The following is a 24827-nucleotide window of genomic DNA, read 5'->3' as shown; positions in this document are numbered from 1 at the left end:
ACTAAATTTACTTTTAAATAATAATAATAATGGTTATATAGACTACCATAACTTAAAAATAAATTTGAAATAATATATATAATCTTATTTAAAATTTGTATACCATCATGACTTAAAATTTTAATTTTAATTATAATGTAATAAAATTTATTTCTAATGTTTAATCTAATGTCACGACCCAAATTCATGAATCGCGACCGGCGCTAGGGAATGGAAGTGGTTGCTCCGAAATCCGTAGCAAGCCTAAAAACTTTTGTAAATTTTTCGCAATTCAAGACCACACATCACGTATGATCTGTTTTCAGAAAGTATTGTGAAAACTTTTTCTCGTTTAACGTGAACACATTTCTGAAAACTGGGTTCGTAAAATCCCGATTGTATTTAAAGAAACTAGAGCGCAAACATCAATCTCAGTTGACGAACCTGCTCTATTTCCAATACATTTCTAAAATGCTAAACACATGAAACCAGTGTATCATTCAAACACCTGGTCCTAGCATTTTTAAACGAAAAATTATTGCACACAACCGTTGCGCCATGTCATTCGTGCAACAAACCAATTGTGCGTTAGCCATGTGGAAAATTGAATGATAAAAAAAATAAGTAATAATTAAAAGATTCCCTATCGCAAATGCTCATTGGCTTGATGTAAAAATGACGTGGCGCAACGGTTGCATGGGATAAACACTCTTTTTAAACACGCAACTTTTCAAACATATACATATACAGTAGTTCAAATCAGAGTTTATCAAACTAAGTTTGAACTGATGTAAATAAAAAGACAGACTTTTCAGTACCCAATTACTTGCAGCTCTAGAGGTATGACTGACGACTTCCGGGATTATTTTGGAAGTCTGACCTCGTACTTGATTATCTGAAAGGTAAACATTGGGGAGAGTCAGAAATATAAATATTTCTGAGTGAGTTCACATATTTACAATTGAATATTTAAATCGCATATATGTAAAGCATTTGTACATATCAAAAATATTACCAATTACTTGATCCAGATGAAACCCTACAAGGTACAAAATTGTATGGGTCTCAACCTACACAATATGAGCATTAGACCGTGAACTAAATCGCTACCGTCTAAATCGGGTATCTGGACCGTAACCGTGAAACTGCCATCACAATATTTCATGTGACCGTAACCGTTACTGTCGTCTCAGACTGTTAAGTCAGGGTCGCTAGCACTTCCAACACCCAATGACATTAACTGACCTCTATGTCAGACACAGTCTCGTATCTAGCGTACTACGGGTGATCACACCGTCCTATTGAAAACCAATAGGAAGTTTCTTCCAATGGATCTTTCATGGTTAATTATACTAGTGCGATTTGTTATTTAGAAGCAGTTTGAATATAAATATTCAAAAGTAAAAACCACAAAGTAAAACTCACAGTACTGTCGTCCCCATTTTCAAAAACGTAAGCTCCAAACAAGCTTGCCAGTCAAACACGTTGGTGTTTGGTTCGCTAGATCGACTACTCGTCGGATCTAATTAAAATTCAAATGTAAAAATAATATTAGATATTGAATTTCTAACTTAAATCTTATCGGATAAACGATAGACTTTAAACAAATTCTGTTATAGACGACACTATAAACAACGCATATAAATTAATCTCAATATTGAACTTCTCGTTCAATATATAATACCACTCTTGGTATAGACTTATAGTCCTTTTAACATTAATCACATTATATTAAAACATCACATCGTTTTAATAACCCGACTATCCTCAAATGTCTAGGTTCGTTTAAACCTTTTAAACGTCCTAGTTCATATTTTGGAAGTCCACTTATATTCTTTTCAGATCGATTAGAACTAACCAGATCAAACCGAACCGAGTTAGGGCGAAAGCCCAAATCTTATTCCCCACTAGCTTACTGTGCGTCGCAAAGTAGGGACTGTGCGTCCGCACAATCTACTGTGCGCTCGCACAGTTTCAATACTGTGCCCCCGCACAGTACGGACAACCCCGGAATCTTTGATCCCGGGTCGCACCAGCCTATTTCCGACACTCTGAAACATCCAAAACACCAATTCAATAACAATCCAATCCTAATCCGCAATCAAAACGTTAAACCGATTCGAATACGATCGATTCGATACGGTCGACGTTATAAATTTAATTATAATCCAAATATTTAATAATCGAATTTAAATTACTAATAATCAAATTCAAATTAACGGTTATTACTTCAAATACGTGCGGATCCTCAAAAAAATCGGAGTCGGAATCGCGAAATCGGATTGGAATTCGCGAAATTTAATTCGCGCGTACTGGACGCGCCCTCTGCCTATAGAAGCAGGCAGCTCCCTCATTTCAGAAATGAGGAAATGAGGCAGAGGCCTCATGTATATATATATATATATATATAGAAAATTGGCTAAAATGTCATTTGGTACTAGTTCAATAACACACTTTAACTCTAATTTTAATTAGTCGTCCGTAGTCTAAACGGAGACTAATTCCAAATTCCATCAAACTTTACTCAAAAAATCCAATAAAATATAAAACGAATAAATATATAATTTTTATTCGCATCCGACTTATATTTTATTTTTAATAAATCCCGAAAGATTTATTAGGTCTAAATCAGTCCCGCTTAATTAAAATTACTATGTCCAAATTCCATAAAAATTTGATGGTAGTCTCGTCAAATTATTCCGCGAATATTAACACCAAAATTATTCGCTCGGAATTTATAAATTATTTAATTTTAATTTGAACTAACTAATAATATTTAATTAGTTTATAACTAAAACTAATAAAAATAAAATTCAGGGATTAAAGGATATATTTATACTTACTTGTTCCCTACTTACCGCCTATTTTCTTTCTCTTATCCTTCTTTTCTTTTCTTTTATTATATATGTATATATATATATATATATATCTTAATTTATATTCGTCCATAACTCGTCGAGCTTTCCGAGTTTCGACATTTTAATTTCGGGGTTTTGTCCGAAATCTTAAACTCCCCATTTAGAGTAGTATATTGATATATTAATTATCAATATATTTTCATCTACGACGTCGAATCATATTTTCTGTTATATTAATCCCGTAATATTCCTTTATTAAAATTTAAATTTCCGATTTAAATTTTAAACTCATATTATTACGATACTATTTTACGGATTCATATAAATTAAATTTACGTTTAAATTTAATTTACGTATTCCAAATTTATTAGTAAATCACTTCCCGTGATTTAATTTAATAATCTTAAATAATCAAATTTGATTATTGTCCTTTGACTATTAAACTTAGTCTTTCCGAATATTTTTCTTAATATTCGAAACCTCAAAATATTATTTTTAATATTTTGTTTACTCCAATTTGACCTCGTGACATATTCTAATTATTTAAAATTACAGGGTATTACATCTAAATAAAAATTGTAAGTCCAAAACAAAAAAAAACATCTTAAATGATTTTTTTATATATTTCAAACAACTATCGTGACTTAGTAGAAATATTACTAAATAAATTTATTTTAACGATTTTTAATATAAGTCAAACTGTTCTATCCTAACCTCTTAGACTTTGGAAACTAAATAGAAAATTTTAAAATTTACGTTAAAAGTGACTAAATTTATGTGAAATATGTCTTAATTTATATGAATTGTGTCTAATTTTACGTGAACTTGATTTTTTATTAAAAAAACTCACACTCTCAAATAAAACATAAGAAATAGTCGAAATATTACAAAATAAACTCACATTAATAATTTTAAAAAAGTAAAAACATTGAATAATAACATCTTGAACTCCGGATAACTAAATAAAAAAATTTAAATCTAATTTAAAAGTGTTACTACTTTACGCAAAATATGTCGTAATTTATTACGTGAATTATGTACAATATTACATGAAATTAATTTTTCACTAAAAAAACTCACATTCTCGAATAAAACACGAAAAATAGCGGAAATATTACAAAATAAACTCATTTTAACGATTTTTAAAAGTTAAAGCAGTCAATAATAACATCTTAGATTACGGGTAACTAAATAGGAAAATTTTAAATTTACGTGAAAAGACCCCAATTAATGTGAAGTATCTTCTAATTAATGTGAAATATTCCTCATTTTACGTGAATTTATTTTTTCTCTAAAAAAAACTCATGGTCTTAAATTTAACACGAGAAATAAAGGGGGAAATTACAAAAATTTGGTCATTGTAATTTTTGTATAGAGTTATGTTATTTAAAAATGAAATTAAAATTTTTGGGAAACAATTAAGACAAATTAAAATACGCGAATTGTGCTCTATTTTACGTGAAATATGTCCCAATTTTACGTGACATATGCCATAATTTCCGCAAAGTTGATTCATGAGCCAAAAATCACAAAGAATATAATGTTTTGAGAACATTTATGGGCCGAAATCACAAAACGCCTAATGCTTTAAGAAAAAAAAATATTCATTTATGGGTTTTACTTATTTGAAACACATCACGGAAAAAAATGCGGGAATATTAACAATTTTGGTCATTGTAATGTTTTTTTATATAGTTGTATCATTTAAAAATAAAATTTAAAAGTATGGGAAAAAATTAGGACAAATTCAAATTTACGCGAATTGTGCTCCATTTTACGTGAAATATGCCATAATTTCCGTGAAGTTGATTTATGAGCTAAAATCACAAAAAACCTAATTCTTCAAGAAAAATATATTTATTTATGGGCTTTAATTATGTCAAACACATCACGGAAACAATTGCGGAAATACTAAAAAAATTGGTCATTATAATGTTTTTCATTGACTTATGTCATTTAAGAATAAAATTTAAAAGTTTAGAAAAAAGTTAGGACAAATTCAAATTTACGCGGATTGTTCTCTATTTTACGTGTAATCTGCTATAATTTTCATGAAGTTGATTTATGTGACAAAAATCACAAAAAACCTAATGTTTTAAGAACAAAATATTCATTTATGAGCTTTACTTGTGTCAAACACGTCACGGAAACAATTGCGGAATACTAAAAATTTGGTCATTATAATGTTTTTAAAAGAGTTACATCCTTTAAAAATAAAATTTAAAAGTTTGGGCAAAAATTAGGAAAATTCAAATTTACGCGAATTGTGCTTCCTTTTACATGAAATGTGCCTCAGTTTACGTGATATATACCATAATTTCTGTGAAGTTGATTTATGAGCCAAAAATCACAAAGAAAAACTAATGCTTTAAAAAAATATTCATTTACTTGTATCAAACACATCACCAAAACAATTGCGGGAATATTAAAAAATTTAATTATTGTAATGTTTTCTATAGACTTATATTATTTAAAAATAAAATTGAAAAGTTTGGAAAAAAGTTATGACAAATTCAAATTTTCGCGAATTGTGCGTCATTTTACGTGAAATGTGCCCTATTTTTACGTGAAATGTGCCATATTTTCCGCGAAGTTGATTTATGAGCCGGAAATCACAAAAAGCTTAATGCTTTAAGAAAAAATATATTCATTTATGGGTTTTACTTATTTCAAACACATAACGGGAGAAAATGCGGGAATATTAAATTTTTTGGTCATTGTAATGTTTTTTTATACAGTTGTATCATTTAAAAATAATATTTAAAAGTTTGGGGAAAAAATTATGACAAATTCATTTACGCGAATTGTGCTCCATTTTACGTGAGATATGCCATAATTTTTGTGAAGTTGATTTATGAGCCAAAAATCAAAAAAAATCTAATTCTTTAAGAAAAAATATATTCATTTATGGACTTTACTTATGTCAAACACAGCACGGAAACAATTGCGGAAATACTAAAACATTTGCTCATTCTATTGTTGTTTTATAAACTTATATCATTTAAAAATAAAATTAAAAGTTCGGGAAAAAATTAGGACAAATTCAAAATTACGCGGATTGTGCTCTCCATTTTACGTGAAATGTGTTATAATTTTCACGAAGTTGATTTATGAGCCAAAAATCACAAAACAATCTAATGCTTTAAGAACAAAATATTCATTTTTTTTTTTTCATTTATGAGCTTTACTTGTGTCAAACACATCACGGAACAATTGCAGAAATACTAAAAAATATGGTCATTATAATGTTTTTAAAAGAGTTACATTCTTTAAAATAAAATTTAAAAGTTTGGGAAAAAATTAGGACAAATTTAAATTTACGCGAATTGTGCTCCTTTTTACGTGAAATGTGCCTCAGTTTACGTGAAATATGCCATAATTTTTGTGAAGTTGATTTATGAGCCAAAAATCTCAAAGAAAAACTAATGCTTTAAGAAAAAAAATACCCATTTATCTGCTTTATTTGTATCAAACACATCACCAAAACAATTGCGAGAATATTAAAAAATTTAATCATTGTAATGTTTTTTTTATAGATTTATATCATTTAAAAATAAATTTAAAGATTTGGGAAAAAATTAGGACAAATTCAAAATTGACGGTAAATACTAATTTTTCCATTCAATTTTTCCCTTTTTTATAGATACTGCGGCATTTATCATAACATTTAGGTCTAATCACTCAAAACCCCCCACCTTTAACTCCTTTTGCAAATATATTCTGGCGTAGGAATTTTTCTAATTTTACCCTAATTTGCCGTTTTATGTTTTAATTGTACCCAAAATTTAATGCTTTGGGGTACAATTGAAATATAAAAGGAAAAAATAAGGTAAAATTGAAAAATTCTTTCGTCGGGATATATTTGCAAAAGGGGATAAAGGTGGGAGGTGGGGGTTTGGGTTTAGTAATTAAGCCTAACATTTATTACTTAATATGACAATTAGTGTATATATTTGAACATAATATGAATAAATGAAGTCTAATCAACATAAAAAAAATAGCTGCTACCTCAGAATTAACCCATTCATTGGATTTTAAAGAACAAATCGATTTGTGCATGGCATATTCACAACCTATTCGGCACACAATTTGTCTAGCAAAATATAAAAAATAAAATAAAATTTTGATAAAACTTAAAAATAAAAAATAAAAAATAAATTTTAAGCATCTAGCACACTTACCCATAATAGGATTCCAATTTTCAGAGAGCTCGTCGATAAGCTTGTAAGAATAGATAAAAATATATATTATCAAATACATATACATATCATTAACACACAAAAAAAATATAATTATAATATATTAGAAAAACATGTAATATTTTTAGCAGTTACCTTCAATGAAGATGGATGCTTTTTTGCCTTTTTCCCACGAAAACTAATAATAAAGTTTAATTTTCTCATCTTAATCGGTTTTAGTTTTGACGTTTTGCACAAGTTAGGACGTTTGCAAGAAGGTGATTTTTTTAGAAGCACAAGTAAATAACCCAGAACATTGTATAGAATTTTGAATTAGTGGCTGAGAAACAGAAATAATACACAATAAATTACGTGTTATAAACATTTTTGATATCAATCATTAACAAGCAAAATGATCAAATTCAAATAATTGTTACCTGGGTTATTCGCGGTCTTGTTTTTTGAGTTCCAAAACCTCTAACTTTTTTACCGCCAAATAAAATAAGATTGTCATCGACAGTTGCATTACCTTCTAACTGAGGTTGGCTCACTTGCTAGTTTATGATCATTACTCACATAACCGGTATCCAACTTGCCTAAATTCAGAGATGCAGATCCAAAATTCTCCATGTCTTTTGAAGGAAACAAAATCTTTGCTTTTTTCTAAAGTACTTCTTGCAATCATCTTTGTTGCATATTACATTCATATCTTGCACTTTAGTGACAGAACAATCATTATTCTCCTTAACCTGAACTTCATATTCATTTTCAAACAACTCAACATCAAAATCAATCAAATTGTGCACCTTATCATCAACATTATTCTTTTTAATCTTCTGAGATACATTTCGTAACCCATTTTTTACTTCCACTAACATATCTAAAATTTCACTTTTGAAATTTGTAAACTCATCCTTTAACTCCTTCTTAGCATTTATCAACCCTTCTACATCACCAGCTATATTTTTGTTCCCCATATCAGAATTCATATTATCCTTTGTGAACTCACGAATCTCAAATTTCAATTCCTAAACAAATTAAAACAATGATTAATAAACCAAAATATACATTGTGTTACCATATTGAGAAATTAATCAACTCACATTTTTTACTTTTGTGGTATTTTCTATGATGTCCTTTAAAATGTTTTTCATAGTAATGAAAGTTTTCCGTTTGAATTCTGTGAGCTCATTTCTCGTCTCAAGCATTTCAATTTTCAACACCTGATTTATTAAATGAAAGTTAAATATCTAAATATCAAATGTTAAGTAAACTGAATTATAACAATTAAAATATAAAATAACACTCACACTTTCAACTTTCTCCAGATGTCTATCGTTTTTTTCCTTCAGTATACCTCTCAAAATATTCACAACTTCTTCTTTAAAATTCAACAATTCACATTTAATCTCAGATCCTGCAATAAACATAATGCTCTATAAATAATATATTATTATATTAAAATATTCAATCAGTTAAATTATTTTACTACTTAAGGATTAACTCACTGATAGATGGTCCATCGGTCTATCATCGCCTTTTGATATCAACACCTTCTTATAATAAGATAATAAATGAAAAAGTAATTATTAACTCCAAAAAAAGACAGATATTAAATTGGTAAACTATAATTTATAACATTACCTTGTCACTATCAAGACCTTCATATCTCACTACTTTACATAAAGTATATGTTACAACTTTGCTATTCCAATGTTGTATTTGTTACAACTTTGCTATTCAAATGTTGGATGGAAGGCTTCTCATAATCGTTTGGTAATTTTACACAACCAAATATGTTCCAGATAAAAAAACTAACAAAAAATATGTAAAGTAAATAAGTTTCAAACTTTTAGTAACATTTGTACCATAAATATATTTATATTACGAGTATATAATACCTAAAATATCATGACGCATCCATTCAATCTCTTGATATTGCCAGCACCAAAATCAGTTTCCTTAAACTTTTAAATTCCTTTAGCAAGACATTCGATGGTGTATTTTGCCCAATTCATTTTTTTAATTTTAGTAATATCTTTTAGAAGACCACCTAAAATATAATTACATATTGACTCTTATTAGGTGATATAATTGTTCCAATTGCAAACAATAACAATTTTACTTTGAACTCGTCATTTGCAGGTAGCCTACCTAACTCTTTAGCTAGATATTTAATATCACAAGTCGTATGAGGAATATTAGACTTTTTGAAGATATCATAATCACAAGCTCCTAAGTATTTATAAACATCTAGGCCTCTCGAAGGTAATCCTAAAGACCGTTCAACATAATCTGTGGTGATTTTTATTCTATCACTATGCACAAACAATTCGTATGTTTACACATCAAATCTATATGCAAGATCTTCAATTAAGCTATTTTTAAAATTTTGACTTTTAATGTCTAAAAGACCAAATCCAAGAACTTTAACATTCTTGATCTTGGCATCATCAAATTTTTCCACAACATTACAAAACTTGCGCACTGCACAACGAGTCTCCAAATAAGCCTGAAACATTTTGTAAGCACATTAAAATTTAATTGTTTATGATGTTATATTTTTATAAATTAATTTAATAATATCAATAAAACAAACAACATCCAAATAAAACAAGTATTCGTCAAAACTGATATAACAAAAAAATAACATTTTAATAAATTTAAAAATTAAAAATATACACTATTTTTAGTTAACAAACGTTTTCAATCACAAATATATTCAAAATGAGTATATACCTTGGATGATGTCATATGCTCCATCTTTGTTTCAGAAGTTAATTCAACGACTTCGTTATCAATCATTGTTCTGCGCAATAAATATATTAATAATTAACTCAACAAATTAAAATTAATCAAATATTTGTAGAAATACTACACTTCCATCACCATATTATCAAAGAAAATAATATGTCATAATAATAAAGTTAAAAAAAAACTAAATAATGAAAAGTCCAAATATTATGGTTTTAAAAAGCTTAGTAGTATAATTCTAATAATAATTATTTTACAAATCAAACTAACAAATACTACTATCATTATGGCATGATATTACACAAGAAGCACTATAAAGAAAAAGCAACAAATAAGTATATAAGTTACTTTGAGAATAATTCTTTCTGGACAAGTTCAAAGTCGAGGTAAGTTTCTAATCTCGTCGAGTATTTAACCTTATAAGAGTTTGAACTACTAAATAAATGTTCCTACTCGAGGTAAGCAGTATATTCGACGAGTTTATTACTTACCCCGAGTAAAATCAAAACTGCGGTAGTTTATACTCGAGGTAAAATTACCAACTCGACAAGTACTGAACCTCACCCCGAATAGAAACATCTGCATATATGTTCCTACTCGAGGTAACCAATTTACTCGTAGAGTATACCAGTTACCTCGAGTAAAAACATATCTGTATAAGTTTTTACTCGCCATAAGGTTGCATACTCGTCGAGTATTACAATTTACCTCAAGTATGAACTTCTGCAAATAACTGAGTGACATTAAAATTTAACAAAATATAGTTACAGCAATAATGTACCTTAATTGAAGACCAAATTTGCAATTTGTTTGATAAATTTCTGCAACTCTACAATATTGAATTTAAAAAGAACAAGAAAATTTTAAATTTTCAGCAATATGTTTTCAATTATAAAGAAACAAAACAACGAACAAAAAAATCAAAGAAATTTACCTATGCAGCAAATGGTGGAGGGAAAAATTATGGTTATCTGTAGATATGGGAAAATGGCAGAAAAAGGTAGCAGCAACAAAGCAAACGAATCAAATACTTAATCTGAGAATTAAGATTGATATAGAAACCCAATCAACAAAAGTAACGTTATCGCTCAAAAGATTCCTAAAAAATCCGGTTATTTGTAATTAAAAGCATAATATCTGATGATTATATGAAACATAGATCGATTAAATGTCAAGTTTCTGAGATTTGTAAGAAATAGCTGTTGAAATTTTTGTGAATGAAAAAGCTGACTTGATTAAGAACGATATAGAGTTTTGATATCGTGATTTAGTGGTTATTTGAATTACCAGTTTAATAGGTAATATGTCACTTTTTAATTTTCATTTTAACGGTGCAGATTATATTTTTTAGATCAATGACTAATATTAAAACCAACTATAAGATACTTTGTTAATACCTCTTTTGATACTTGGTTTTTTGAAAATTTGCAGATGCGGAAAATGGCAGAGAAAGGCGAATGGAACGTTTATTTCGGCATAACGTGATGGACTCTTTGGAACCATCGGAACAACTTCATTTTTAAAGGCGAAAGGAGTAGTGTTGAAGCTATTGTTAGCTCGATCCTGCGCATGGTGGACTACACTTTAACTGCTGAAAAATATTCTCAGCTTGCTAATGCAAATATAGGGTGCAAAAAAGAGATGTTGATAGGTTGGGATCCTCCTCCAAAGGACTGGATTAAGCTTAACACCGACGGGCGGTCCGTCAGCCAATGAATAACGCTGCTGCTGGTGGTTTAGCGCGTAACAATAATGGGGATTGGGTCTTCGGTTTTAGTAGGTTCATTGGCCACTGTTCTGTTCTTCAAGCTGAGCTCTGGGGAGCATTTGATGGTCTCTGTATCGCTTGGGATAAAGGAGTCAAGAAAGTTATTCTCGAGCTTGATAGTAAGTTAGCTGTCGATGCTCTTCTCAATAGCGTTGTTCCAGTCAAGGACAATACTAACTTAATTCGCGCCATCAAGAATCTCATGGGAAGGGAGTTGTTATGTGGTAAATCTTGATGAATAAATTGGTGACATGGAACTACCTCAACCATCGATATATGTTGACGCGGATCGATCTAAGATGAATGGTTTAGATGTTATTAGCTTATAGGAATTTCGTATTGTTAGATTGTTATAAATAGTAGCTGTTAGTATTAAAGAAAAATAGAAGAGAGTATGAAACGTGAAAAGGAGAATTCTTTTTATGATGCTTTTGTTTGCACAATTACAGAATTATATAGACTGTTATAAATAAGGTAGTCAACTATACTGTACTAATTACACAGCTAATTTACAGCAGAGAGTCATTCAATTGGTTTCCTATAATGTAGTGATTGGATCTTTATAGAACTTCTTACCTTACTCTACACAATTCCTCTTCTTTTGGTAAGTAGATATTCTTCATCTTTTTGGAAGGATAATTAAATCTTGGTGTCCAGACTTTTCTTGTTCTGGAAAGCAAATCAAATCTTGGTCAACTTCCTTATTACTCCAATTATCATCCTTATTACTCCATTTAGTTGACTCAAGATGATTTGCTATATCTTGGTTAATACCCTCTGTCAAACTGAGCCGAGATTGAAGGCAAAGTTTGTGTCGAAACTGATTTAAGACAGTTTTAGAAAGGGGCTTTGTGAAGATATCTGCAAGTTGTAAATTAGAGGAAATATGTCGAGTGACAAGCAGTCCCATAGAGACCCGCTCACGTACAAAATGGTAGTCCAATTCAATGTGCTTACTTCGAGCATGAAAGATAGGATTGATAGTCATATGTAACGCACTTAGATTGTCACACAATAAGGTTGGCGGTTGTGATTGAGAAATACGGAGATCACGCAAAAGAAATGTGAGCCAAGTCAATTCTGCAGCAGTGTTAGCCATAGCACGGTATTCGGCCTCAGTGCTTGAACGAGAAATAGTGGGTTGCTTCTTAGCACACCACGAAATAATATTCCGCCCTAAAAATGTACAGAAGCCAGTGGTAGATCTTCGTGTAGTTGGACAGCCTGCCCAATCTGCATCAGAAAAACCACAAAGATCAAGTGTAGTATCACCAGTTAAATATAAACCAAGATTAATTGAGCCCTTAACATAACGTAAAATGCGGCGAACCATTTTCATGCTAGCAAAAGATGGAGAGTGCATGAATTGAGAAACATAATTGACAGAAAAAGAAATATCAGGACGAGTGAGTGTCAAATATTGGAGGGCACCGACGATGCTACGATAAAGTGAAGGATCAGGAGATGCCTTGCTATTTTGAAATCCTCTAGTTTTAGACTCCATGGGCGTGTTCATTGGTTTGCAGTCAATCATTTGTGCTTTGTCAAGAATAGAGTAGGCATATTGAGCCTGAGATAGATGAAGGGAATTATGACCCCGTTGAATCTCAATTCCAAGAAAATGATGTATAGGGCCAAGATCTTTCATTGCAAACTCAGAATGTAATAGTTGAACAAAACTATTAAGAAGATGCGAACTGGATCCTGTCAAAAGCATGTCATCAACATAGAGCAATAAAACTAATGTGCCAAGTGATGAGTGTAAAATAAATAATGATGGGTCTGCCAAACTACAAAAGAAGCCATGTTTAATTAAAAAGGAACTAAACCGATCAAACCAAGCTCGAGGAGCTTGTTTAAGACCGTAAAGAGCTCTTTGAAGTTTGCAAATATGAGAGGGAAAATTGGAATCATGCATGCCAGGTGGTTGTTCCATAAAAATATCTTCACTTATGAAACCATGGAGGAAAGCGTTTTTGACATCAAGTTGGCGGATGTCCCATTTTTTGCACAAAGCAATACTAAGAACCAAACGTATCGTACCTGGTTTGATAACTGGTGAAAATGTTTCCGTATAGTCTATGCCATCAACTTGATGATATCCTTTCGCTACTAACCTGGCTTTTAACCGATCAAGAGTACCATTTGCATTCAATTTTACTTTGAAAACCCATTTTGAGCCAACGACATTCATGTGGGGTTCTCGGGGTACCAAGACCCAAGTTTTATTATTATGTAAAGCATCGAGTTCTTCAAGCATAGCATGTTTCCAACCATCATGTTGCAAGGCGGATTTGACACTGCGTGGTTCATGAGGAATACCGCCACGTTCAAGAGTTAAAGCATAGCGTGGGTTAGGTTTGTGGATGCCATGCTGAGAACGAGTGACTATAGAAGTTGGTTGGACCTGTTCAACATGCAAAGAAGAATTAGAGTTTAAGGAAACAGATGTTGGAGATGAATTACCTATGGCGGGAGTATCTTCTGTGTCAACCGAGTCCAATGAGGTGGTATCACTTGGATGTGCAAGATCAGACATATCATCTTCGACTACTGAAATATGCGGAGTGGGTAATTCAGGGATTGTGCTATTTGATAATGGATTTGGTAGAGGTGTATCTACTGTGAGGGGTGGATTTGCAGGTAGTGAGGGAGAAATATCCAAAAAATCAGTGAAACATGGAAGTGAGGCTGGCGATTTAGTTGATTTTTTATAGGGAAAGTTGTTTTCATCAAACAGCACATGTCGTGAGACAAATAATCGATGTGTTAATGGATCAAGACATCGATATCCTTTATGTTGATTGCTGTATCCTACAAAAACACAAGGAACAGTTTTTGCATCAAATTTATTTTTCTTGGTGTTCCATGTGTATGGATAGCATCTAGAACCAAATACACGTAACATGGAATATTGTGGGTTAGAGCCATATAATCGAAAATAAGGAGTATCAAAAGCTAACGAGGAGGACGGCAAACGATTAATTAAAAATACTGCTGTGGAAAAAGCATCAACCCATAAAGAATTTGGTACACCACTATGAAAGATCATAGTCATCCCAAGTTCTCTAATGATACGGTGTCGTCGTTCAACAATTCCCGTTTGTTCAGGAGTATAAGGACATGAAAGATGGTGCACAATTCCTTGTTGCTGAAAATGAGAGCGAAGACGGTTATTGACAAACTCTCCCCCTCCATCGGAGTGAAAGATTTTTATTTTCTTGTTGAATTGGCGCTGCACATACTTTTCAAATGAAAAATAAACATCAACAAATTCAGATTTAGCACGAAGAGGAATTAGCCACATATAATGAGAATGATCATCAACAAAACATGCGTAAAATCGAAATCTTCCAAGAGATAAAACAGGAGCTGGTCCCCAAATGTCACAATGAACTTTATCAAAAACATTCGTACTTGCAGAACTAGATAAATTGAAAGGTAACTTGCTAAGTTTGCCCAATTGACAACTTTCACAAAGAGTGTCAACTGACTTATTTGAATTAACACTAATTAACTTCTTAGTTTCCAAAAGTTTAACAGTAGAGGTTTGCGGATGTCCAAGTCGCTGATGCCATAGCTCTTCAGTTCCTGTATTTTGTCTTGTAGAAAAATTTGCCTCTTTCATCCTGGATAAAACATAAAGATCTCCTTTACGCTGACCCACTAGTAGGATTCGGCCTGTTGTTCGTTCCTTAACACAAAATAGTTCATCAGTAAATTCACAGTTCACAGGATATTGTGTTGTTAATTGACTAATTGAAAGTAGATTCCGAGTTAATTGTGGAACCAGTAGTACATCACGTAGCATTAATTTGTTCTTACCGTCAGAAATTAATGTATCACCAATAGCATCGATCTTTAAAGAAGACCCATCGCCAATAAACACAAAATCACTGCCAACATATTTTTTAAGATTAGTAAGCATACCAGATTGTGCAGTCATATGATGCGAGGCTCCGGTGTCGGTGGTCCATTCAGTGTCAGGAATTGAGGTGTCCATAGTGAGTGCTGCAAGGGCTTGAGGAAGTTCGTCATTGTTCGTTTGATCGGGGAGGCTCCAACAGATTTTTGCGATGTGACCTTGCCTGCCGCAAAACTGGCAGCATTCATCTTTGTACATTTCTCTTTCAGTGGCAGTCATCCTTCGTTTTCCAGGTGGTGGTGGTCTAGGGGTACTTCTTTGCAGCGATCTCGGAGTGTGAGCATTATTTCCTGCAAAATTAGAATATTGAAAATTGTTATTTGTAGCATGAAAGCCTCTGCCTTTTGATGTAAATTGGTTGCTGCGATTTTGTTGTTGTTGTCGACTTGGGTTACGTTGTCCATAAAATGCATATGCTGGCAAGTGTGATTCTTCAATCCAAGAGTTTCGTTGTTCAAAGCCTTGTAACAGCGAAATAACTTCGGTGTAGGACGGCATTGGAGGTTTGAGCATTGTTGTTGTGAAAGCTTCATATTTGGGGCCGAGGTTTGCAAGTAAGGAATAGACCTTTGTTTTGTCAGGTATAGGATTACCTATGGCTGCTAGGCTATCACATATGCTTTTAAACTTTCTCAAATGTTCAGCTAAGGAGTGGTTTGGTTCCTTCTTGAGATATGTAAGTTGTTGTCGGAGAGTAAACTCACGTTCTTGTGAGTCTTGGGCATACGCTTCTTTTAAAGCGTTCCAAACTGATTGTGATGAGTCTAGACCGATGACCAGACCTAAAGTTTCTTCGGTGAGTGTTCCAATGATCCATCCACGTAGGAGGCGATCGTTTTTTCTCCAACTGAGAAATTCTTCTGAAAACTGTATATCAGTATCTTCATTTGAAGGTGACTTTTCTGTTGTGGTGTTGGTGTACATGATGGGTTTTGTTTTCTCTCCTGTGAGAAGCCCGACCATATCTTGACTTTCGGCTAGAGCAAGCATTTGTTCTCGCCATAGGGGGTAATTTTCTGGTGTGAGTTTGAGAGTGACGAAATTGGCAACATTGAGTGATATTGTGGAAGCCATGGAAAAAAAGAATTCTCTTGTCTCACAATGGCTTTGATACCATAAAGAAAAATAGAAGAGAGTATGAAACGTGAAAAGGAGAATTCTTTTTATGATGCTTTTGTTTGCACAATTACAGAATTATATAGACTGTTATAAATAAGGTAGTCAACTATACTGTACTAATTACACAGCTAATTTACAGCAGAGAGTCATTCAATTGGTTTCCTATAATGTAGTGATTGGATCTTTATAGAACTTCTTACCTTACTCTACACAATTCCTCTTCTTTTGGTAAGTAGATATTCTTCATCTTTTTGGAAGGATAATTAAATCTTGGTGTCCAGACTTTTCTTGTTCTGGAAAGCAAATCAAATCTTGGTCAACTTCCTTATTACTCCAATTATCATCCTTATTACTCCATTTAGTTGACTCAAGATGATTTGCTATATCTTGGTTAATAAGTATTGATGTTAGATATGATTAATATGAATGAAATATGCTCTTTGAGTTCTTTTCTTCTTCTTCTTGAGCTTCTTCCTCAATTTCTTATCCTTCTTTGATTTTAACACGTGTCAGGAGTGGCAAATCCACATCAGGCATACTCTTAGAGAAGGAAATCGATGCGCAGATAAAATGGCTAATTCAGGTTTTGATCAGTCCCTGGGTATTATGATCCATGACGCCATGCCGGCCTTCGTTGCAGGTCTTATTTTAGATGATCTGGTTGGGGTTTCCCTTCCTCGCTTGAGCAGAAGCTTTTAGCTTCCTTTTCATCTGGCTTTGGCCATTCTTTGCAATCAAAAAAAAAAAAAAAATATATAGATGCGTAAATGATCAGATGGAGTGACAGCTTTTTAAACTGCCACGTCACCGGGCTGTAGGAGTTGGCAGCAGGAAATTTATTTCTCTCTTCTCTACCCCTCCATTTGAAGTCTTCCTTTAAGATTTGAAATTTACCCTTGCACATTCTAGGCATCTCTTATTCATAATTCACTCAACATTACTCACGTATATCAAATCAATGCCCAGTTGTTCGTTTCTCAATTGCATACAATAGCTTCTTGATTACTAAACTTGTAAATTTTGGAGAAATTTGTTATGCACATAACCTGTTTGACAATTTTCCTGAACCAGAATGGGTTTGAGGCTGATGTGTTTGTTCAGAATGGTGTCGCAGCTTTTTATGCAAAATGCCGTAAGGTTTACTTGCGAATGTTGTTTTTGATAGATTAAATGATAGGAGTATTGTTTGTTGGACTTGTATTATTTCTGGGTATGCGCAGAACGGACAGCCTATGGAAGCTTTGAGGATTTTTACTCAAATGAACAAAGCTAATGTGAAACCTGATTGGATTTCCCTTGATGACTTAGAACATGGAAAGTCTATTCATGGCCATGTTATTAAAATGGGTCTTGAATTTGAGATGGATTTGCTCATTTCACTTGCTTCTATGTATGCACAATGTGGCCAAGTTAAGTTTATGTGAAGAATGGGTACCCTGAGGAAGATGGATGAGTGATTATATTATTAGGACTGAGTTGAACAAATGATGCTTTTGTTAGCTCTTCCCTCATTCATATGTTTCCCAAATGTGGTAGCATTGAATTGTCTCGTGATGTTCTTAGATTAAGATGTTGTTCTATGGAGTTCAATGATCATGGGGTATGGATTACATGGTCGTGGCCCAGAAGCCATTGATCTTTGTGAGTCAATGAAGAAAGTTGGGATGTGCCCAAATGATGTCACCTTTGTAGGGGTTCTCTCAGCATGCAAAAATTCAGGTCTTGTAGAACAAGGATGCGAACTCTTGTGATCATTGTGAGAGGCTAGCAATTGGTTATGGGATTATCAGTACTCCTCCTGGAACTACACTTCAGATCACTAAGAATCTCCGGGCTTGTGAAAGCTGTCAGCAGCAATCAAGCTTATTTCAAAGATCGTGGATAGGAAAATAGTTGTAAGGGATGCAAATCGTTTTCATCATTCTAATAATAGACAAATGTGGAGATCATTGGTGATAAAAATACCTAACTCTTCTTATTTATCAAGGAAAAAAACTAGCAAATCCCAGTGTTTGGCCAACCAGCCTTTATATTTATGGCATTAAATCAAGTAGTGAAGTCTTGTGTACAAATGGGGGACATTGGCAATTGTTGGCTTTTGTAGCTTCACAAATTGTAGGCAAAGATATGCGATGCTGAAAATCTCTCGTTAAATCAAATGAATTGCTGCTGTTGATTCAAATCATTTTCTTTTTAATGACGTGCTGATTTGTGTTTCACTGTACATTTAATGTGATGAAAAGATGATAAGCTTGAGGATACTTCAGAGAATCTAGTGAATTGAAGAAGGTGAATGTGCTTTTCTGTTTTCATAAACCAATGTGATAATCTTAACATGTTGTAACAAAATACAGTGTTATGTCTTGCAGGGGCTAATGTCACTATGCAGACTGAGGGGAGCAGTATGCAGATGGATCCTTGTTTATTATCAAACCAAAATGCACCTTTAACCAATGTCGACCCAAATGTGTTTGTCAAGAATAAAGTAAGTTGGGAACTTAGAACGCCTCACAAGTTCAAATAATACCTTTTGTTCCTGTCTAAATTTCCATGTTACTTTGCATTTTCTTGATTTCTATCTTTTCAGTAATGTTTTTGCAACTCTGCCTCCTTTTGCTCCTTTACAAAAAAATTTAAGGTAGTATTTTGTCTTTATGCAATGAATTTCTTTTGTGTAGACCTCACTAAAGATGAAATATAGTCTACCATACATGTGGTGAAGTCTGAAAAAGGATTTTTGATTTATTATTTTGGATACGTGACATTAAAACAAGGGAATGGACAAAAAGGATCTGCAGAGCGAGCCTTAGCTAGATTAGAACTAAAGATGAATAAGTTGAGGTCTGAAATGTTATAGATACTTTTGCTCTTTTAATCCTTCCCTGCTTGGTAGTAATTAGTTTGTTGAGCTTCCATATTTATGGCAATTGGCTTGAAGGAAATTGTTGGTGAGATGGAGATGACTGTTTGATATAGTAGAGTTTGTGCTGTGGTGGTTCATGAGTCTGCTTACAATAAGGTTTGTGAGAATGTTGGGTTTTTAAAAGACGTCTTAAGTTTGTTAGTACGGACAATGCTACTCTCGTTGGTATGAAGATGGTGCTTCTTATTGTCAGAGTTTGTGTTTCTTCTTCTACCCCGTCATGGTTGGTTTCCAGTCTAATACTTTGTTCTTTTTGTCTAGTTTTATGTTTTTTCAATTTTTTCATTATCATTTTGTTTCTTAACAGAAGTGATGAAATCGATGCTGCAATGACCTACAAAAGTTCCGCTTGATGTTGGCGTTGAACCTAACTAGAGAGGCTATTACGTTATTGTAATGAAATTCATTCACTTCGTTACCCAATGCATTTGGAAATTATTTTCATCATTATACATTCCTGATCCTATATTCACTTTGAAGGTCATTTTTGTACTTGGTCGGGTGAGAAATTTGTGGTTATGTTGCAATTTTCAGATCCTTGTCATTTTTTATAGATACAACAAACATCAAAATTACTATTTTTTGCATATTATAATATGAACAATTAAGAGAATAGCATCTAGGAGTAAGCATTGGTTCAGGTTCAAATATTGGCAGGCATTGATGTCGGTCAGTAACACAAGCAGCAGTTACAAAAGAAAGCTACTGCTGCAAGTAGAGCCACAGCAGGCATGAAAATGATAGCCATTACAATATTGCTAAAAAAGAAAAAAGAAGAAAACTCCGTCCATGGAAGTAATTACAATATTGCTGAAGGTAAGTGATGTATGAGACGGAGACAATTATCTTATATCATATTGAGGTTATGGGGTCTCTATAGATGTAGTTTAAGGTGACCAATCCAGACAATCGAAACAAAACTTAAACGTTCAGTGATGTGAAGCAGATTCCTTTAGGACCGAGATTTTGCACTTCGAACAATTTTTCGGATTAATTTTAAGGGGTTTTGTGTCCACTACCAGGTGCTCAGAGATCATCATGTGTAACAGGCGGTTTGTGTCTACTGAAAAGTATTTTGTGTATTATATTTCACCCATTTTATGAGTTAGTAAATAAGTATTTGAATTCGCTTTTGCAGTTTGTGGACCGATGAAGAGAACTGCTCCCAGTCAGTCAATGGAAATCCAGGGCCCAAAATGAGCTTCGGCAACATAAAGGCTATTATAGCAATCCCATCAGTAAGCAATTTTGTTTGGTGTGTACATAAATGGGGAGATCGGAAATGATGAATGAAGCAGGTACTAATTAATTAAAAAATATTTATGGACTGTTTTTTTTCCCGAGCGCTGGGGCGGGGGAGACTGGGAATTTTGAATGTTGGTAGTCAACACCAGTCCTTTTCTGTCTTTTCCATATCCAATAACCCGGCAGAAGTTTTTGTTACTCTTAATTTAATCTTGCTCGGAACAAAACTTGTGCAATTTTAATAAAGATCATGCATATATATTATAAAACTCGTGCATTTCTAATATAAAATTCATGCATTTAAATTTTTACGGTGTATCTAATTAGCTAACGCTGTGCATGATTTATTTGATCTTAGCAAATATCAGTAGTTCCTGTAATGTATTAGCTTGGTATGATACGGTAGAATTTGTGAAGTGGTGGTTGAGAGTCTGTTGGTACGTGACGATGAGGTAAGTGAGAATGTTGGTGACAGTGGGGTTAATTTGATGACTGCCCAGCTAACTGAGCTAATGGCTGCTGCTGGTGGTTTCATTTCATGGTTGAATTTGATTTTTGCCTCACTCATCTATGTTTGTCCTTTTTTAGCTTTGCTTATTTCAATTCTTCTACTAATTTGAGCTATTTTTGTTAAATTTACAGGTTTAAATTTGCTATATTGTTGTCTTTAATGAAGGATTAGCAACATATCTGATGTGTACGTAAATGGGGAGATTGGAGATGAATGAAGCAGGTACTTATGGTAGAAATTTGGCATATCCTGGTGTAGCATTTTGCTGTGCCGAGCATATGTGATGTGTATGCTGTGTGATTTAAGCAATTATCTATCAACTGATTCTTTTCTACCCATAATTGTTAACCATTCTTCTCTTAGGCTTTGTTTATTCTACTATATGATTCATTTTATTTGCACATATATTTTATTTAGTATTCATTTAATTTGAACATAATCAAACTTTTAAAAGTATATTAGATTATTGTCAGTGGTAAATCCTACAAGGTTATATTACTAGTATGATTGTAAAGATAAGCTAAAATTAAAGTATAATGTGCCGTTTCTAATAAAGCTACTGAAACAGAAAGGAATTGCAAGTCTAATTCAGTTGGAAGAAATGTGATTGTAAAGGTAAAACTATAATTAAAATATATTGTGCTGTATCTAACAAAACAAACAACTGAAACAAATTACAAAGACCAACTCAATTGAATGCTATCATTAATCATGTACTTAGAAATATCCTTTACTCTTCATAGTCATTCCCTAACTGTAGCATTCTCTGCTTGTTCAGTAGTCGAGTCCTGGCCTTGTTCAAGCAAGAGTTAGAGGACAAAGTCATTCTCTTGAGGAGCTGTTTCTTCTCTTTGCTCATGAAAGATAGCATCGAGCAGTCTATCTTTTCGAAGAAGCGAAGGGTCATCTCTGTTCTCTCCGGTGAGCAAACTTTATCTCTAGAATAATCATCAATGGGTGTAAACTCGAAAACCGACTGCAGCATTTCATTTTCTTTCATGTGCCTGACAAATCCATCTTCTCCGAGAAAACTCTTGACAAACTTCAGCTGTATTCTCTGAGTCCATGTCAACAATACCAGTTCATCTCCTCCAAATTCCGCATATGCTTCTGAGGATTTACCTCCGGCCTCAAAATGTTTCAAAACATCCTTTATTGCCTCTTGTTTCCCTACATTTTCAGTTGCTTTCATAGCCTGGCACCTCAGCTTCTCTGTTATGCTTTCTTTGAACCCCTGTTTGAATGAATCCTCAGATGAGAACTTGTCAATGCTATCAGTCTCAAATATAAGCGCCAACGCCTCAGCTGCTGCGACATAGACACATTCATCATCATCATCCTCCAGCAGATTTGACAGGTACGCAATTGCACCTTTCCAGTAGTTTTGATTAATCTTCCAACCTTCCATTGAGGAAAGAAGAAAGGACCAAGCAGAAATTGCTGCAGCTAGTACAGACTTTTGCCCAATTAGTTTATCACCTGAATTACAGTCTGCCTGAAGGAATTTCCATATAATCTGCATAGCTTTTTCTGTCTCCTCAACATTCTTGGCTCCAAAAAAAGTGACAATGGCCAAAGAATCCAAAATCTTGGACTTCTTGGATTCAGAAACAAGATCCTCTAAAAACACAGTAATAAAGTCTTGATAAATTTCATGGGCACAGTCTTCGTCTTCCACAATCATCCCCAACAATCCGATTGCTTTGGATGCCAATAATAATTCTTTTGCACAACCTTTCCTGTTGGTTACGCAGAAAAGGCAAATGTACAACAGCGTAGCATAATTCTTCTCAGCAAATTCAACTTTTACTTCCTTGTTTAGCGCCTCAGCAATAACGGATAACGCATGATCACCTCTTGGTTTACCTTTATACTCAGATAGTTGAATCAAATGATCCTCTAGCAATTGAGGTGCAGTTTGGAAACTCTCGTCACCATCGCTATCAGTTACGACAACAACTTTTCGACTACTGACATGGCTACCCATTCGCCCGTTTCTTGGCTTCCCTTCAGTGCTAAGCTTGATGGCTGTCGTCTTTTCTTGATCATCAAGCAAACTGTCGTGGCCTTCCCAATCATCATCACCGAGTTCAGAAGCAACATTGATCTTCTCACGTTGCTTTTTGGTTAACCTCGTCATCTCTGTAATGCAAATTGTGGTCTGTGTATTTGGAGAGCGTTTAGGGTTTTAGCGCAGGAAAAAAGAAAAGTAAAGAAGAAGAGAGTAGAGCTTGAGATTAATTTGTGTGAAACCCTAACACAAACGCAATGTATATTTATAGTTTTTTCTTGTCCGTCTAGTATATGAATTTCCTCGTCCGACCAGGATACACAAATCCTCGTTGGAATAGGAATGTGACCAAATAGTGTACTACAAAAAGCGCAACATTTATCTTCTGAGTCTGACTGACTATCCTTTTCACGTGGAATTGACATGTGGCGACCTTTTTATTCTCTTCTTTCTCCTCACATCTATTTAAAACTAGTCCTATGCCCGCACATTTGCGCAGAATCAATTTTAATAGTATTTTTATTGAAAAGACTTTGATACAAAAAATGTTCAAAATAAATTTATAATCTATAAACTAATAAAAAGTAAATAAACTAAATTTTATTATAACAATTATAATCAACTATTCTAAATATTAAATATCTATTATATATTTTTTATATTTTATAAAGTTTTGGTCTTGGAATTTTATCATATTATATTTTCAATGACTTCTTTTCGTCTTTGTTTATTATAAAGGATTAAAAGATTTCACGTAGATTTTTTTCGTAATGAAATATATATCAAATACCATAATTATCGGTATCTTTAAGATATTCATCAAATTAATTTATTTGTGTTTCATGTTCTTTTATGGTTGATAATAAAATAGATATTTTTTATTATGATTACCGCATAGACAGCCACTCATATTTGTTTTGGTCTTTTGTAAGGATGATTTGAAATACAAAGTATTTATACTATTTTTCATATGATAAATATTGATAAATTCTGATAATAAACAGATCATGTTTATGTTTGACTCACTTATATTTTAATGTCATATAATACTGACTTTTTTAATGTGTATTTACAAATAAATTCGATATTTCGATTCTTTAGAGATTTTGAATTTTGGGCTGACGAATTAGATTGCAATTTTTTTATATAATTATACATAATTTATTAAATTTATTATATATATGCAATCAACCATACTTATTTTTGTAGAGTTATTTCTCGAACGACTTTCAAAAATAATATTTTTGGTATTCTATTCATAAAGTTCTATTGTTATTTTTAATGTCTCACTTAAAAATTTGATTTACTTTTTTTTTACTTTTTAAACTTAAATTTCTTTACCTCTTTCTTTAACCTTAATGGTCAAATAATTTGTGTGGAGCCCTAACATAAACGCAATGTATATTTATAGTTTTTTCTTGTCCCTCTACTATGTGTACTTCCTTGTCCGACCAGGATACACAAATCCTTGCTGTAATAGGAACGTGACGAAATAGTGTACTACAACAAGTACAGCGTCCCAATATCATAGCCATATAATGCAAAAAATAGTTTAC

At 32.9% G+C, this 24827-nt stretch overlaps 1 protein-coding gene and 1 long non-coding RNA gene across 2 annotated transcripts; both read right to left on the bottom strand.

Moving 5' to 3' along the window:
- Positions 1-9461: 9461 nt before the first annotated feature.
- Positions 9462-10601, bottom strand: LOC126657384 (uncharacterized). Its single transcript, XR_007633319.2, has 3 exons — positions 10551-10601; positions 9755-9824; positions 9462-9527 (listed from the first exon to the last, which is right to left on the bottom strand). It is a non-coding gene; the product is annotated as an uncharacterized LOC126657384 (long non-coding RNA).
- An 11389-nt stretch (positions 10602-21990) lies between these two features.
- LOC126657380 (uncharacterized) lies at positions 21991-23400 on the bottom strand. Its single transcript, XM_050352055.2, has one exon. The coding sequence runs from the start codon at positions 23398-23400 to the stop codon at positions 21991-21993; it is 1410 nt and encodes a 469-aa protein (XP_050208012.2).
- Between the last annotated feature and the right edge of the window lie 1427 nt (positions 23401-24827).

This window comes from Mercurialis annua, linkage group LG7 (genome assembly GCF_937616625.2).
Source record: "Mercurialis annua linkage group LG7, ddMerAnnu1.2, whole genome shotgun sequence".
Classification (NCBI taxonomy): Eukaryota; Viridiplantae; Streptophyta; class Magnoliopsida; order Malpighiales; family Euphorbiaceae; genus Mercurialis; species Mercurialis annua.
This window is presented reverse-complemented; position numbering and strand designations above follow the sequence as displayed.

Excerpts from the sequence above, each read along its gene's own strand:
- LOC126657380 (XM_050352055.2), bottom strand. The coding sequence starts at position 23,400 with ATGACGAGGTTAACCAAAAAGCAACGTGAGAAGATCAATGTTGCTTCT.